The sequence below is a fragment of the Melozone crissalis genome, unplaced genomic scaffold (genome assembly GCF_028551555.1).
Source record: "Melozone crissalis strain CALT ecotype California unplaced genomic scaffold, PUWL_Pcris_2 ptg000107l_1, whole genome shotgun sequence".
Lineage (NCBI taxonomy): Eukaryota > Metazoa > Chordata > Aves > Passeriformes > Passerellidae > Melozone > Melozone crissalis.
This window is the reverse complement of record NW_026535884.1, coordinates 4,480,220-4,495,246: the sequence shown is the minus strand read 5'-3', so window position 1 is coordinate 4,495,246 and position 15,027 is coordinate 4,480,220. Positions and strand designations below refer to the sequence as shown.

Below are 15,027 nucleotides of genomic sequence, written 5' to 3'. Positions count from 1 at the left end.
GTTAACTCCGTAAAAAACCACACTATGCCCTCACCGAGTTAAGTATCTCCGTTAACTCCGTAAAAAAAAAAAAAAACACACTATGCGCTTACCCAGTTAAATATCTCCGTTAACTCCGTAAAAAACCACACTATGCGCTCACCCAGTTAAATATTTTTGTTAACTCCCTAAAGCACCACACTATGTGCTCACCGAGTTAAATCTTTATTAAATCCCTAAAAAACCACACTATGCGCTCACCGCGTTAAATATCTTTGTTAATTCCCTAAAAAAACACACAATGTGTGTCCGTAACGTGGGGCCCGCCGAGGTTCGTATGAGAGGGCCGACATACCGCTTCCCACCCCGGTTGGGTTTTCCCCATGCTAGAATTTCACCACAAAAATTGTTTCCCCGTAGCAATTGCCAACAAAATGTTGTACCAAAAATATGTTTAATATTAAGTCCTTAACAGAACAGGTTATGTTTCTCCCTCACCTCAGGGCTGTCAGGGTTCGTCTCTGAGGGCTGATATCTCCCTCACACTGGGCTGGTTTTTTGCTGTGCAGTGCCAGAACTCACCACTAAAATTATTTTTCCACAGCAATTACAAAAAAAAATTATCTTTATAAGTTCTTATAAAGTTCTAACAATTACCTTTATAAGTTCTTATATGTGTCCTTAACACAGGGGCTGTGTGTGAGAGTTGACATCATGCCCTCCCTCCATCCCCTAGCTGTATTTTCCCACTGAAGTGCCAAAATTAACACAAATTGTTTCCCCACGGCAGTTTTCATTAAAAATCTCTTTATTAAATTCTTTATAAGTACAAACCATGTGTATCCTTAACTGCCAGGCTCCACCTGTGAGGGTCAACATTTCCCTCCCATCCCAGTGTTCTCTCCATTCAGAATTCACCACACAAATAAAGTTTATTTTCTACTAGCAGTTACAAAAAAAAAAAAAAAAACTTTATTAAGCCACTGTATGGCCTGACTGCTAACCTTGAAGTGTGCTTTTAATTTAACAGGTTTCAGTGACAACAACACAGGGAAAAAGCCATCAAGGAGAAGCTTCACATCCACACCATCCTCAGAGGATTTGTTCCACATTTTCCATTTTTCAGCAACAGTCCCACCACAGGTTTGCTTCACAATCAAATCCCTGCTTCTAAAACACACACACAGGCTCTGATATCAATAGGGGTGGTGCACAATTCGTGAAAATATCCCCTCAGGTTCTTTTCCATCTCCCAGGGCAGCCAGGAACCCTTCCTGTCTCCTCCTCTGGGCTAAAGCTGCCAGGGATTTGAATGTCTTTGGCTCATAAATAGCCAAGTCAGCCAGAACTTTCCTGTTCAGCTCCACCTGGGACTAAAGGCAAGAAAAAATTGTTGGTTAAGGACTGTGATTTTTAGGAGCAACACTGCAATGCTTAGTTTTAAATATATTTAATTTAAATAGATTTGATTAAATATAGTAAAATTTTAGTATTAAATAAAATTAAATGTATTAAATATAATGAACACTATTAAAAATAATGAACACTCTTTACTGTTTATATAAACACCATTAAGTATGATTAAACACTCTTAAGGCTTAAGACCTGAGGTCTTAAAGCAGATTAAGTTTTTTCTGCCCTGTGCAATTTGGAGCTGTTTAAGACTGTCAGACACTCCCTGGCCATGGATGTCTCATTAACCTACCATGTAAAAATTATTTCCTGACTTTCTCTAAAGTTTTTCTGGTAGAAACCAAGAACTGAAGAAAAATCTCTAATTTTGCCTCAAGGCCAGTTAATCCATAGCATCTATTTCAGCTCAAAAAAAAAAATTAAAACAGAATCACCAAACTGAAACAAACTGTTGTAAAAACAAGGAACAATGGCACCAAGTTTCTGCATTCTCCACGCTCACCAAATCACAATTATAATGAAAAAAATAAGGATTTCTTAGATTTTTGGGTTTTTTGCTAACACAAGCTTTGTGTTTTTAAATTTCTTGAAGTAAAAAGGAAAAGCAGCTGTTACTGAATGCCCACAAAAAAGCATTTTAAAAATCCCATTCCTAAGTTTTGGGGACAGAACACGAGCTAGAGCCACAATGGTCACCAGGATAAAAGGGAAGAGAAATAGTTTAGGGCAGAACTTAGTTCCTGAAGTGGATGGAACTGCTTTCACAAGCCTTTCATCTCTCTAATTTGTAAATAATTATTCTCCAAACCACATCCTTACCTTGGCCAGGTTGCTTATGAAGGCTGGGTACTTCAAACCATGTTCAAGGGAAGCTGCCTCAATCCTTGTGATCCAGAGCTGAAGGTGTAAAAATCAATATATTGCATGATAAAACACTTTAAAATAAACCCTTGTCTGCTCACAGTTATTAAATATAAATATAAATTATAATATTTTCATGGAATATCCTGAGCTGGAAGGGACCCACAAGAAAATGCTGCTTTAAACTCCAACTTTTCACTCATTGTTTTTTAAATAAACCCCCCCCAGAATAAGAAAAGCAGCTGTTTCACTCCTGCCTGGCTCTCATTTTGATATTTCCACCCAACATTTTCCTCTTTACCGCTCTGAGGAATCTCTTCTTCTCCCTCCTGGCCTTGGTGGACTTCACAAAAGCCCTGCGGACACTCCTCACTGCCAGCTTGTAGCAGCGGTTCTTCCTGCCTCGAAAATGCTGCAAAAAATACCCAGAATGGTCTTATTTAATTAATTTAAATATATAACACTAATAAAGCTCATTTGCTTTCTCAGTTCTGCATAATAATGATCACAGAAACCTTCACAAGCACCCCCTAAGCCTTCAGCTGGCACATAATGAAAATATTCTTTGCTTTGTTTTTATCTTGGAAATATATGGAATATAATATCATATGGAATATAATAGCATGGAAATATAATTTTTATCATGAAAAGTCTGAAGCTGAGGAGTTGGAGCAGGGAGGAAAAATCTCAGCTTAGCAGAGGCAAAACCAGGCCTCGCTTTGGGCTGTGCTTCTGTGGGAAAGGCAATTACAAAATCATGCACTGAATTCACATATTTATTCTCATTCCTCAGCTCCCCTCTTTTGTGTCTGTATGAACACAGGGATGAGGAAGGAACATTTATCAAACAGAAAAAAAAATTATCAAACAGAAAAAAAATTAAATTTGTTCTCTGCCATCCCTCTAACGCAACACAGGAGAAAGCAGCCAGTGCTGCACCAGGAATAACTGATACTGTGGGCAGCTTAGGCGCTACAAAACCAAAATATTCTCATTTCCTTCAACTTTTCTATCTCAGCATTACAGCAAGATGTAATTTTAAGCATTTTATCACAGTGCTTAGGATGCCCTTGAGAAAGGTTCATTCCTAACCTCGGCACAGCAGCTTGAACTCCAGCTGACATCCAAAATGCACTTGAGAACCAGGTTAATTTTTTCTTTGCCCAGTAAAACAAAGCAAAAACACTCAAAAGGAAACACAACCAGCCCAGCTGTATTTAATGAAACACACACCACTTTTATAGCAAGAGAAAAGCCCGGAATGGTTCGGGTGGAAAATGGAGCTCCGAGCGCAGCCGGTGCCAGCCCTGCTGTGGGCAGGGACCCCTCAGGCCGCTCCACAGCCCTTCCAGCCCTGCAGGGATGGGGCATTCCCGGCCTGCTATGGGCAGGGACCCCTCAGGCCGCTCCACAGCCCTTCCAGCCCTGCAGGGATGGGGCATTCCCGGCCTGCTATGGGCAGGGACCCCTCAGGCCGCTCCACAGCCCTTACAGCCCTGCAGGGATGGGGCATTCCCGGCCTGCTATGGGCAGGGACCCCTCAGGCTGCTCCACAGCCCTTACAGCCCTGCAGGGATGGGGCATTCCCGGCCTGCTATGGGCAGGGACCCCTCAGGCTGCTCCACAGCCCTTACAGCCCTGCAGGGATGGGGCATTCCCGGCTCCGGGACCGTGCCCGGGGCACAGGGCAGTGCCGGGGGACGCGGGGACAGCGGCGTTGACCCCGCACTCACCCGCGCGTACTTGAGCACCTCCTGCACCCTCCAGAAGCGATCCGAGAGGCGGCTGCGCAGCCAGCGCGCCGCGCTCAGCACCACCATGGCTGCGGCACGGTGCCTGCCTGCTTTCCTGTGTTCCTGCTTTCCTGCCTTCCTTCCGGGGCGGCACCGACGTGCCCGGCCCTCCCTGAGCCTGCCTTCGAGGCTGGCCCGGCTTCCTCTGAGGCGGCCCCCGCTGCTTCCTCTGATCCTGTCCCCGAGCCTTCCCGGAGCTTCCTGTGGACCTTCCCTCGGTTCTTCCTCTGATCCTGTCCCCGAGCCTTCTCGGAGCTTCCTTTGGACCTTCCCTCGGTTCTTCCTTTGATCCTGTCCCCGCTTCTTCCTCTGATCCTGCCCCCCAGCCTTCCCGGTCCTTTTTCCGGTCCTTCCCCCTGTTCTTCCTCTAATCCTTCCTCCAGTTCTCCCCCCGAGCCTTCCCGGTTCTTCCTCTGATTCTGCTCCCGAGCCTTCCCCGTCCTTCTTCCCGTCCCTCCTCCGGTTCCTTCCTCCGTTTCTGCCCCCGAGCCTTCCTAGTCCTTCCCCCGATTCTTCCTCTGGTCCTTCCTGTGGTTTTTCCTCCAGTCCTTCCCCCGAAACTTCCCGGTCCTTCCTCTAGTCCTTCCTCCGGTCCTTTTTCCAGCCTTTCCCCCGGTTCTTCCCCCGGTCCATGCCCCTGAGCCTTCGCGGTCCTTGCCCAGGTCCTTCCCTGTCGTTCTTCCAGCCCTTCCTCCAGTTCTTCCCCCTTCTCCCGATCTTCCCCTTGCCCTTCCTCCAGTCCTGTCCCCAGCCCTTTCCCCGGCCCCTTTTCCCGGTCATTCTCCGGCTTTTCCACCTCCCTCATCTCCTCTCTCAGAGCACAGTGGCTTTTCCCCGTGCTGGGCATCCTCTGCCCCAGCCCGAGTTCAGCCATGGAATCACGGAATATCCTGAGTTGGAAAGGACCACAGGGATCATCCAGCCCAGCCCCTGGCCCTGCACAGACACCCCAAAATCCCACTCTGTGCATCCCTGGGAGTGTTGTCCAAACCCTCCTGGAGCTCTCATTCCCTGGGGAGCCTGGGCAGTGCCCCAGCACCTTCTGGGGGAAAAACCTTTCCCAAAATCCGACCTAAACTTCCCCTGACACAGCTCCAGCCATTCCCTCAGGTCACCAGAAACCTTCACCTTTGGGTGAAGAACCTTTACCTGATCCCAGCCCTCTGATGTGCCCTCATCACCTGCCTGAGGTGTGACCAAGGCAGCCCAAACCCACAGCTCAGCTGGGAGCAGGCACACACACTGGGGTTGTACCAAAATCCCCTGGAAAAAGGAGCTGGGCTGCTTGGAGCCAGCTCAGCAAGGAATTTGGGATTTTGTATCCCCAGCAGCGCTCCAGCCACCAGTGTGAGTAGATTTGGTGTTGTTTTCAGTGGCTGGAAGGATTCCATAGTGGGTAACAAACCTTACATCATCCTGCAAGGGTTAGGGTTGGAGAATGGGACACATAAATGGAAAATTTATGAGCTGTGCAAACCACAAGGTGGTGCTGCCAGAAAATGATTCCGTGGGAGCAGCAATCTCAGCGTCAGAGAACTGATGGATTTTTTTAAAATCATCACCACTTCCAGCATCTCAAAGCAATCATGCTCCTGTTATAAACTGCTCCATCATCAATCATCAAGATGTTCCCCACTTCTGAGAAAGTTCTTGTCAAGAATGTGGAAATTTCAGAGAAATCTTTCTCAATATCGCTGAGGTTTGTCTGACACAAAGTTCACTTGGTTATTACAAGAACCAGTAGACAATAAATGTACAGAACACAATTTTCAGACCTCCCTGAAAAGGTTAAAACACATTTTCAGACCTTCCTGAAAAGGTTAAAACGCATTTTCATGACAGCAAAAGAACTTTGGAAAGTTTCCCTGGATTTAGCAAAGCTTCTTAGAATTTTTGGCACTTTTATGAATGCTTAAATTGTATTTCACCACACCCTGTGCCATCACCAGCAGATGGTAAAAGCAGCTGTAGGATTTTTAGCTGCCCAGCCCTGAGTTAATCTTTCCACGGTTTAAGCCTAAAATTGATTTCTCTTCCTATAGTTTTGAGTTTGGGCTCTTTCTTTTTGTGTGACTCCTCCTTTTTTCCCACTTCAAGTTTGAAAAATATTATGTCTTTAAATCTAACCAGAATTTAGACAGGCAGAGGAACCACTGAGGCTCCCAGAGCTCCCTACCACTTGTCACATTTATGGTTTCCTGCACAGCTCCAGATTTTATTATTAACGCTCTCTCTGGCCTGTGCAGCCCTGAAAACAGGATGGATCCAGCAGTTATTTCCCCTGGGATGTCTGGACAGATCTGAGAAGAGATTTCACATTTTGCAGCTTGAGTGGAGGCTGCTGCCCTGCAAACCCCCCTGGGAGCCATCCAGCCCTGGAGTGCAGGGAAGAACAGGATGGGAATGGACTTGTCACACTCTGCTGTCTGCTTCAGAGCTTGTTTCTCTCTGTGTTTTTCAATATCTCTCTCTTATTACTGCCACACTACCTTGGAGGCTGCACAGGCACGGAGATGGGGCTGAAATTCTTAAATAATATTGATCTTATGAGGGAGATGAAATAATTGATAATTGCTGTGCCTCCTCTACGAGAATATCAATATGTTCTGCAAACAATACCCGATGACTGCAGGGGACAGATGATTTCTGAGGAATACAGTGATTATTATCAATTTCTCTTAGGGTTTTTTTTTCTTTATTTAATCTAGTGAGGAATTTTAGAAAATGAACCAGAGGCAGAATAATTAAAGTTGGAGAGGGACCATCTTGACCCGGGGATGGATGGCTGGAGCGTGGGGAGGCAGATGTGGAGGATTGGCCAGCACAGAGAGCACTGAGGCTGTTCTGTAAACACAGCAAGGCTGAGCTCAGAAGGGACCTCAGTGCTGGGAGTGAGTGGCTGTGGCTGCAGTGACAGCACCACACACTGCTCCCATCCCTGCTGCACGGGACGGAAACAGCTCCTGCCCTTCCTCTGCTCTGCTCACCTCCCTGCCGTGAGACCTGGGCAGGAACATCTGCTTGGATACACCTGGAGAGCATGGAAAGGTGATTTGAAGACAAGGAGCTGCCTGGGGGTGCCTAAACCCGATATTCTGAGCAGCTAAACCTGATATTCTGAGCACCTAAGCCTGATCTGCTGAACATCTGAGCCTGACATCCTGAGCATCTAAGCCTGATACTCTGAACCTAAGCCTGATATTCTGAACACCTGAGTCTGATATTCTGAATTTAAGCCTGACATCCTGAGCATCTAAGCCTGATATTCTGAGCACCTGAGCCTGAAATCCTGAACATCCAAGTCTGATATTCTGAACACCTAAACCTGATATTCTGAACCTAAGCCTGATCTGAACACCCAAGCCTGATCTGCTGAACACCTGAGCCTGACATCCTGAACATCCAAGCCTGATATTCTAAACACCTGAGCCTGAAATCCTGAAGATCTAAGCCTGAACATCTAAGGCTGATATTCTGAACCTGAGCCTGATATTCTGAACATCTGAGCCTGATATTCTGAACCTAAGCCTGATATTCTGAACATCTGAGCCTGATATTCTGAATTTAAGCCTGATATCCTGAGCATCTAAGGCTGATATTCTGAACCTGAGCCTGATATTCTGAACACCTGAGCCTGAAATTCTGAACCTAAGCCTGACATCCTGTACCCAAACCTGACATCCTGACCACCCAGCTGAGCTCCAAGGTGGAGGGGGGTACCAAAGCCCACTGAGCAGCCCGTCACAGCCACCACAGCCACCCTTTGGGACCTCTTGGGAGCGGAATTTTGGGAAAAGCAACAACAAATTCAGCAGGGCTCGGGATTCTAAACCAAAATAAAAATTACTGCCAAACTTCCAGCAGATCTGCTTTGGGTCTGAGGCTGGGAAAAGCATCTGAAAGGAAGCAAATTGTGCTGAGCAGGGAGCAGGGAGACCTTTCCTTGCTGCCCCACGATGATCTCTGCCTGAGGGCTCCTGAAGGAGACAGAAGAACCCTTTGCAAGCTCCTTCCCACCTCTGCCAGACCAAAAACAAGGAAATACTTTTAGATAAGAGCGTGGCTTGGTGGATCTCCTTGAAGGATGCCCGGCCAGGAGCCTGAGGACTTTGGAGCAGAAATCCTGTCGGAAAAATCCCGAATGATCCCTGGGCTCCCCCCGTACCACATGGACGAGCAGCTCCTGCCCAGGCAGCCCCGCAGCCCCTGCTGCTGCCTGGCCTGGACCCTGCTGATAGGAACCATGAACTGCCTGGTTTTCCTCCTGAATTTGCTCCTGATGTTTGTGATCTTCACCGTCGTGCTCCTTCCTACCATCGTGGTGGTTTACTTTGGCTTCCAGTGCCACTCCCAGGTAAGAGCCACTCCTCAAGGGCAGGGCCACACCTGAGGGTCCCTCTGAGCCCCACCTGAGCAGTGCCTGGAAAGGACAGGAAAAACTCCCCAGGTTTTGGCTTTGGGCACAGATTTTTCCCTGTGTGAATAACCTGGGCTGACAAGGACAGGTATTGTGGGAAATTGGGCAATGGAGTTGTGTCCCCATGGAAATTGGGCAGTGGAGTTGTGTCCCCATGGAAATTGGGCAATGGAGTTGTGTCCCCCAAGCAGAGGTGCCAGGTGAGGTGAACACACTCCCTGCCCTGATGGCATTGCTGTTTGCATTTTAATTTCACAATTATTTCTCTCTTCCCTGGGATTTCTGTCACTGAGAGCTCCAGAGCTCACAGCCCTGCCCGGGCTCTGGTGGGGTTTGCTGCTTCCTGTTGAATTAAATTTAAGATCCATTAGGATCTGCCTAATTAGGATCAGTAAAATCTGACAGAATTTCCAATCCCCTTCTCATGCCAATGTAACATTGCTGTTCCCAACAATTCTGTGCATTCCTCACACCAAAATAAGACTCCTTTGTCCATCCAGGCTCTGTTTGCTGCCCTCTGCATTGCATCATTTCCTTATTTACCAATCCCTTCTTGCTATATTCCTTTAAACATTTTTGGGATCAGCTGATCAAAGGCAATTCCCTGTTTTCCTTGCAGGCTTGGGTTGTTACACCAGCTCAATGTGCCTTTTTCATAAGTCATAAACAGGGACTGAAAATGGGAAAAAACCCTCCCAGAACTGCCCCTTCCAGCTCCCCTCACCTTGGAAAACCTCGAGTTCTGCTTTTCACACACACCCAGAGGCTTTGTGGAGATGCAGAATGTTTTTGAGTGCAGCCAAGTGCACCAGAAATGAAAACTGCTGGGAGCTGTGAGGAGATTTTTAAACTCAGCTTTTCCTTCAATGCAATCATAGCAAGGGATTGTGGCTTCAGCAGAGCAGTCCCTGACTTTGGGCCACGGTTTTTGAGTGGCTCCCCAGCAGCCAGGGGCTGATTTCTGCACTGCAGCTCCATTAGGTGGATTTATTGTTGGGTTTTAGCATGATTGTGTTCCTTTCACTGCTGAAAAGAAAAAAGAATAAAGTCAGAGGCTGCCTGCAGCATTTGGAGAGCAGAACAAGCGAGTGCCAGCATGAAAGGAGGGCTCTGAGCACCACTCAGGCAGGCCCAGAGAGGTTTTTCTTTGCAAGTGGTCATTTCTGGCAGAGTTTTCAGGCAGAAATGAGTGTACAGAGAGCAGAACACAAAGGGCTCTGGAGAGCCATGGAATGGGCAGAATCTGTCTGCAGAATCTAACAGATTTCTTTATTTTCATTTATTTTTATTTATATCTAATTTATATTTATTTTTATTTATATTAAAATATATATGATATAAATTTATAATATAATATAATAGAATATATATTTTTATAAAAAATATATTCTATTATATTATAAATTTATATCTTTTTTTATATTATAAATTTATAGCTTCTTTTTTTGTTGTTCTTCCCAGTGTTGCGCCACCCACACCAATGTAGCACCAGGAGTTTTTTTGGATTTAGTTTGTGCAGAATCTAACAGATTTCTGTAGTTTTATTTCTTTTTATTTATATATTGATATATAATTTATATTTATTTTTATTTATATAAAATACATATTATATACATTTATAATATATATTTTATAACATTAAATAGATGTTATTTTATTTATTTCTTTTTTGTTCTTCCCAGCGTTGTGCCACCCACACCAATGTAGCACCAGGAGGTTTTTTTTATTTGGTTTGTGCCTATCCAATGCTCTTGGGTGACGGAATGAAATGAGTGTTCCCTGCTCCAGGGTCAGTGCGCAGTGCTCCTGTCTCACAGGGAGAATTAAAAGCTTGATTAAGATGTGATTTCTGTCACAGACTGTGCCTGAGGATTGCTCAGCTCTGGGAGAGGGAGCAAAAGAAAAATGTTTTCTTTTTCCATGAAAACATTGGAAACTCAGGGGTGCTTTGGCCACTGCTGTCAGCACCAGGCCACATAACAGGGGTGGCTGTGGCAGAGTTGGGTTAATGGGGGACTTTTCACAGAATTCACAGAATCACAGAATTCTCAGGATGGAAGAGACCTTAAAGACCATCGAGTCCAACCCAGCCCCAGCCCCTCAGCTCAACCCTGGCACCCAGTGCCACATCCAGGCTTTGTTAAACACACCCAGGGATGGGGACTGCAGCACCTCCCTGGGCAGCCATTCCAGAACTTTATCCCCTTTCTGGAAAAACCTTTATCCCCTTTCTGTGAAAAACTTCTTCCCAATATCCAGCCTGCATTTCCCTTGCTGCAGCTCGAGGCTGTGTCCCCCGGTTCTGTCAGTTCCTGGAGAGAGAGGAACCCCAACCCAGGCCCACCTTTCAGGGAATCGTAGACAGTGCTTTTTGTCGGTCACTTTTTGGAGCTCTTTCCCCGCGTTCTGATCCTGGCTGTGCCTCTCTGTGCCCCCACAGGTGCTGCACTCCTCCGCCCGCTACTGCAAGAGCCTCCTGGACGACAACAGCTCCTCTGCCCTCATCATCCTGGGCTTTGTCATCATGTCCCCGCTGCTGGTGGTGGCCATGGCCATCTACTGCAGCCTGGCCCGGCGCCTGCAGCTGCTGGTGTGCTTCCAGCCCTACAGCCTGGCCCTCTACAAGGGGGGCAGCTGCTGCTGGGCCAGGGGCTGCGGCCGCCAGCTCAAGGCCTGGGTGTGAGCCTGCAGCACCAGCGGGGTCCCCTCCCTGTGCCCCATCATCATCATCATCATCATCATCATCATCCTCGGCCTTCTGTGGGGAGGTGTCACTGCTCAGCTAGGGCGCACTGGGCTGTATCCCGAAAATCCCAAAAAATTCCCAAAAAATCCCAAAAATCTGCAATGGAATGGAGACACAGTGTGGGACAGGTGTGGGGAGGGCAGGGCAGCTTCATCCTCCTAAATCATCCTGGTTTATCCCAAAAAATCCCCAAAATCTTCAATGGAATGGAGACACAGCGTGGGACAGGTGTGGGGAGGGCAGGGCAGCTTCATCCTCCTAAATCACCCTGTGGTTTACCCCAAAAATCCCAGGGAAGCTTCATCCTCCTAAATCACCTTCTGGTTAATCCCAAAAAGCCCAGGGCAGCTTCATCCTTCCAAATCCCCCTCTGGTTTATCCCAAAAATCCCCAAAATCTGCAACAGAGTGGGAGATACAGAGTGGGACAGGTATGGGGAGAGCAGGGCAGCTTCATCCTTCCGAATCCCCCTCTGGTTTATCCCAAAAATCTGCAACTGAGTGAAAATATAGCATGGGACGGGTGTGGGGTGGGCAGGGCAGCTTCATCCTCCTAAATCAAGGAAACCACCCTGTGCTTTATCCCAAAAAATCCCAAAAATCTGGAACAGAGTGGAAACACAGAGTGGGACAGGTGTAGAGAGGACAGGGCAGCTTCATCCGTTCAAATCACCGTGTGGTTTACCCCAAAAAACTCCAACTGAGGGAAAACACAGTGTGGGACAGGTATGGGGTGGGCAGGGCAGCTTCATCCTCTTAAATCCTCCTGTGGTTTATCCCAAAAATCCACAAAATCTGCAACTGAGTGAAAACACAATGTGGGAGAGGTGTGGGGTGGGCAGGGCAGCTTCATCCTTCCATATCACCCTGTGGTTTATCCCAAAAAATCCCAAAAATCTGCAATGGAATGGAGACACAGCATGGGACAGGTGTGGGGTGGGCAGGGCAGCTGCATCCCCCTAAACCCTCTCTGGTGTTGTTTTTGCTGTTGTTTCTGGTGTTGTTTTTGGTGTTGTTTTTGCTGTCGTTTTTGCTGTTGTTCCTGCCATCACGGCCTGCTGTCCCCTTTGTCCCCTTCAGAGCCATTCCCAGTTTTCTGTACAAATAAAATTTGTGCCCCATCCCTCCTGAGGAGTTTGTTGTGTCTCAAAGCCCTCCTGCAGCAGAACCACCCCTTGTTCTCCACTCTGTAGCACTGTGAGGTAAAATGGAATTTTTGTTCTCTATCTGATGATTTTCTTTTCATTTTTATCTTTAAAAATTAATTTTCTGGTTGATTTTTTCCTGCTGTTTGCCCTGATACCACCCAGAGGAATAACCAGGGGTGGCTACAGGGGGGAGTGAACTGGAGGGGGGGGAAAAAAAGGAGGTTTTTTTATTTGGTTTGACAAACAAGCTGACATTTTCTGACAAGACTGAAGAAAAACAAGAAAGTTCTGTTCCAGGCAGGGAGATCTGCTGGAGGATAACAAGGTTTTGCCTGAGGGCTCTGTCGGCTCACTGGGTGCAGATATTTGATATGAGTTGCTGTTCCTTTTGCTCACCTGTTGTTTAATCCAACTGCTTTTAAAAGGAAAACATCCCTCAGTGTGGTAGGGCTGCAGAGAAACCCAGAGTTATTTGCTACAGCCTCCTCAAGAAAGCAAAATTGTATTTCAGATGGCATTTAATATATATAATATATTAAATATAATATAGAAAATAATATATAAAATATAAAATATAAAATATAAAATATAAAATACTTCACAGAGTATTTTATATTTTATATGTGATAAATATTAAATGAATTTAATTCCTTGAATTTGAATTAAATTCATTTAATATATGAATTTAATGAATTTAATATATTGAATTTTTGGGGGATAAAAAATTCCCAGCAGTGCTGCAGCTCCAGGGTGAAGCTGGATTCATCCCACCAAGAAGCAGCAAAGCTGTGTTGGTGCTGAGGGGAAAACAGGAGACCAAAAACTCAAATATTTTATTCCTTGAAGGAGAGAAGAAACCAATCCCACCAAGAAGAAGCAACACTGTGTTGGTGCTGAGCCACTCCACAGCAAGATATTGATTAAAAGGAGAAACAAGAGACCAAAAAATCAAATTTTTTTATCCCAGAACAGCAAGATATTGATTAAAAGGAGAATCAAGAGACCAAAAAATCAAATTTTTTATCCTGAAGAAGAGAGGAAAACAATCCCACCAAGAAGCAGCAAAGCTGTGTTGGTGCTGAGGGGAAAACAGGAGACCAAAAAATCAAATTTTTTAATCTCAGAACAGCCTTGAAGGAGAGAGGAAAGGAATCCCACCAAGAAGCAACAAAGATGTGTTGGTGCTGAGGCGCTCCAGAGCAAGATAATAATTAAAAGGAAAAACAGAAGACAAAAAAACCCAAATTTTTTTGAAGAAGAGAGGAACCTCCTCTGCTGGATGAGGCTGCTCAGAAAAGCCCCAAGAACATCCTGGAGAGCAGAAAATTCCCTCTAAATCCTGGCCAAGTGTTTTCCTCTGGCTGCAGACATTTCCATGAGGTCACTCTTGGAGTTCCTCCCGTGGCTGGAACGTTCACAGCCAGAAACTGAAATGTTTGGGGCTTTGTGATGCTCCCGTGGCTCACTCTGTGGGGAAAAAGGGGCTTTGTAGGGTTTGGGATCATGCAGGGTTTGGGATCCTGTGAGGTTTGGGGTCCTGTAGGGTTTGGGTTCATGCAAGGTTTGGGATCCTGTAGGGTTTGGGATCATGCAGGGTTTGGGATCCTGTAGGGTTTGGGATCCTGTAGGGTTTGGGATCATGCAGGGATTGGGATCATGCAGGGTTTGGGATCCTGTAGGGTTTGGGATCCTGTAGGGTTTGGGATCATGCAGGGATTGGGATCCTGTAGGGTTTGGGATCATGCAGGATTTGGGATCATGCAGGATTTGGGATCCTGTAGGGTTTGGGATCATGCAGGATTTGGGATCATGCAGGATTTGGGATCATGCAGGGTTTGGGATCCTGTAGGGTTTGGGATCATGCAGGGTTTGGGATCATGCAGGGTTTGGGATCATGCAGGGTTTGGGATCCTGTAGGGTTTGGGATCATGCAGGGTTTGGGATCATGCAGGGTTTGGGATCCTGTGAGGTTTGGGGTCCTGTAGGGTTTGGGATCATGCAGGGTTTGGGATCCTGTAGGGTTTAGGATCTTCCAGGATTTGGGATCCTCCAGGGTTTGGGATGCTCCAGAATTTGAGATCCTCTAGGATTTGAGATCCTGGAGGATCCTGCAGGATTTGGGACCATGCTCAAGGATTTGGAACATTCCAGGATTTGAGATCCTGCGGGGTTTGGGATTCTGCAGGGATTGGGACTCTTCAGGATTTGGGACCATGAAGGATTTGGGATTCTCCAGGATTTTGGATCCTGCAGGGTTTGGGACCATGCAAGGTTTGGGATCCTCCAGGATTTTGAATCCTGCAGGATTTGGGACCTTGCAAGGTTTGGGATCCTCCAGGATTTGGAATCCTGCAGGATTTGGGACCATGAAGGATTTGGGATCCTCCAGGGTTTGGATTCTGCAGGATCTGGGACCCTGCAGGGTTTGGGATGCTCAAGGATTTGGGATCCTGTAGGGTTTGGGATCCTCCAGAATTTGGGACTGTGCAGGGTTTGGGATCCTCCAGGATCTGGGCCCCTGCAGGGTTTAGGATCATGCAGGATTTGGGACCATGCAGGACTTGGGACCCTCCAGAATTTGGGACCCTCCAGGATTTGGGATCCTGCAGGATTTGGGATGCTCAAGGATTTGAGATCCTGCAGGGTTTGGGATCCTCCAGGATTTTGGATC

At 46.6% G+C, this 15,027-nt stretch overlaps 2 protein-coding genes across 2 annotated transcripts; one reads left to right on the top strand and one right to left on the bottom strand.

Moving 5' to 3' along the window:
- Positions 1–765: 765 nt before the first annotated feature.
- Positions 766–4,206, bottom strand: MRPL20 (mitochondrial ribosomal protein L20). The gene is made up of 4 exons (XM_054292018.1): positions 3,987–4,206; positions 2,555–2,665; positions 2,212–2,289; positions 766–1,352 (listed from the first exon to the last, which is right to left on the bottom strand). The coding sequence occupies exons 1-4, from the start codon at positions 4,071–4,073 to the stop codon at positions 1,176–1,178; spliced, it is 453 nt and encodes a 150-aa protein (XP_054147993.1). The 5' UTR covers positions 4,074–4,206; the 3' UTR covers positions 766–1,175.
- A 2,805-nt stretch (positions 4,207–7,011) lies between these two features.
- On the top strand, positions 7,012–11,155 carry TMEM88B (transmembrane protein 88B). The gene is made up of 2 exons (XM_054292084.1): positions 7,012–8,400; positions 10,904–11,155. The coding sequence occupies exons 1-2, from the start codon at positions 8,131–8,133 to the stop codon at positions 11,144–11,146; spliced, it is 513 nt and encodes a 170-aa protein (XP_054148059.1). The 5' UTR covers positions 7,012–8,130; the 3' UTR covers positions 11,147–11,155.
- The last annotated feature ends 3,872 nt before the right edge of the window (positions 11,156–15,027 follow it).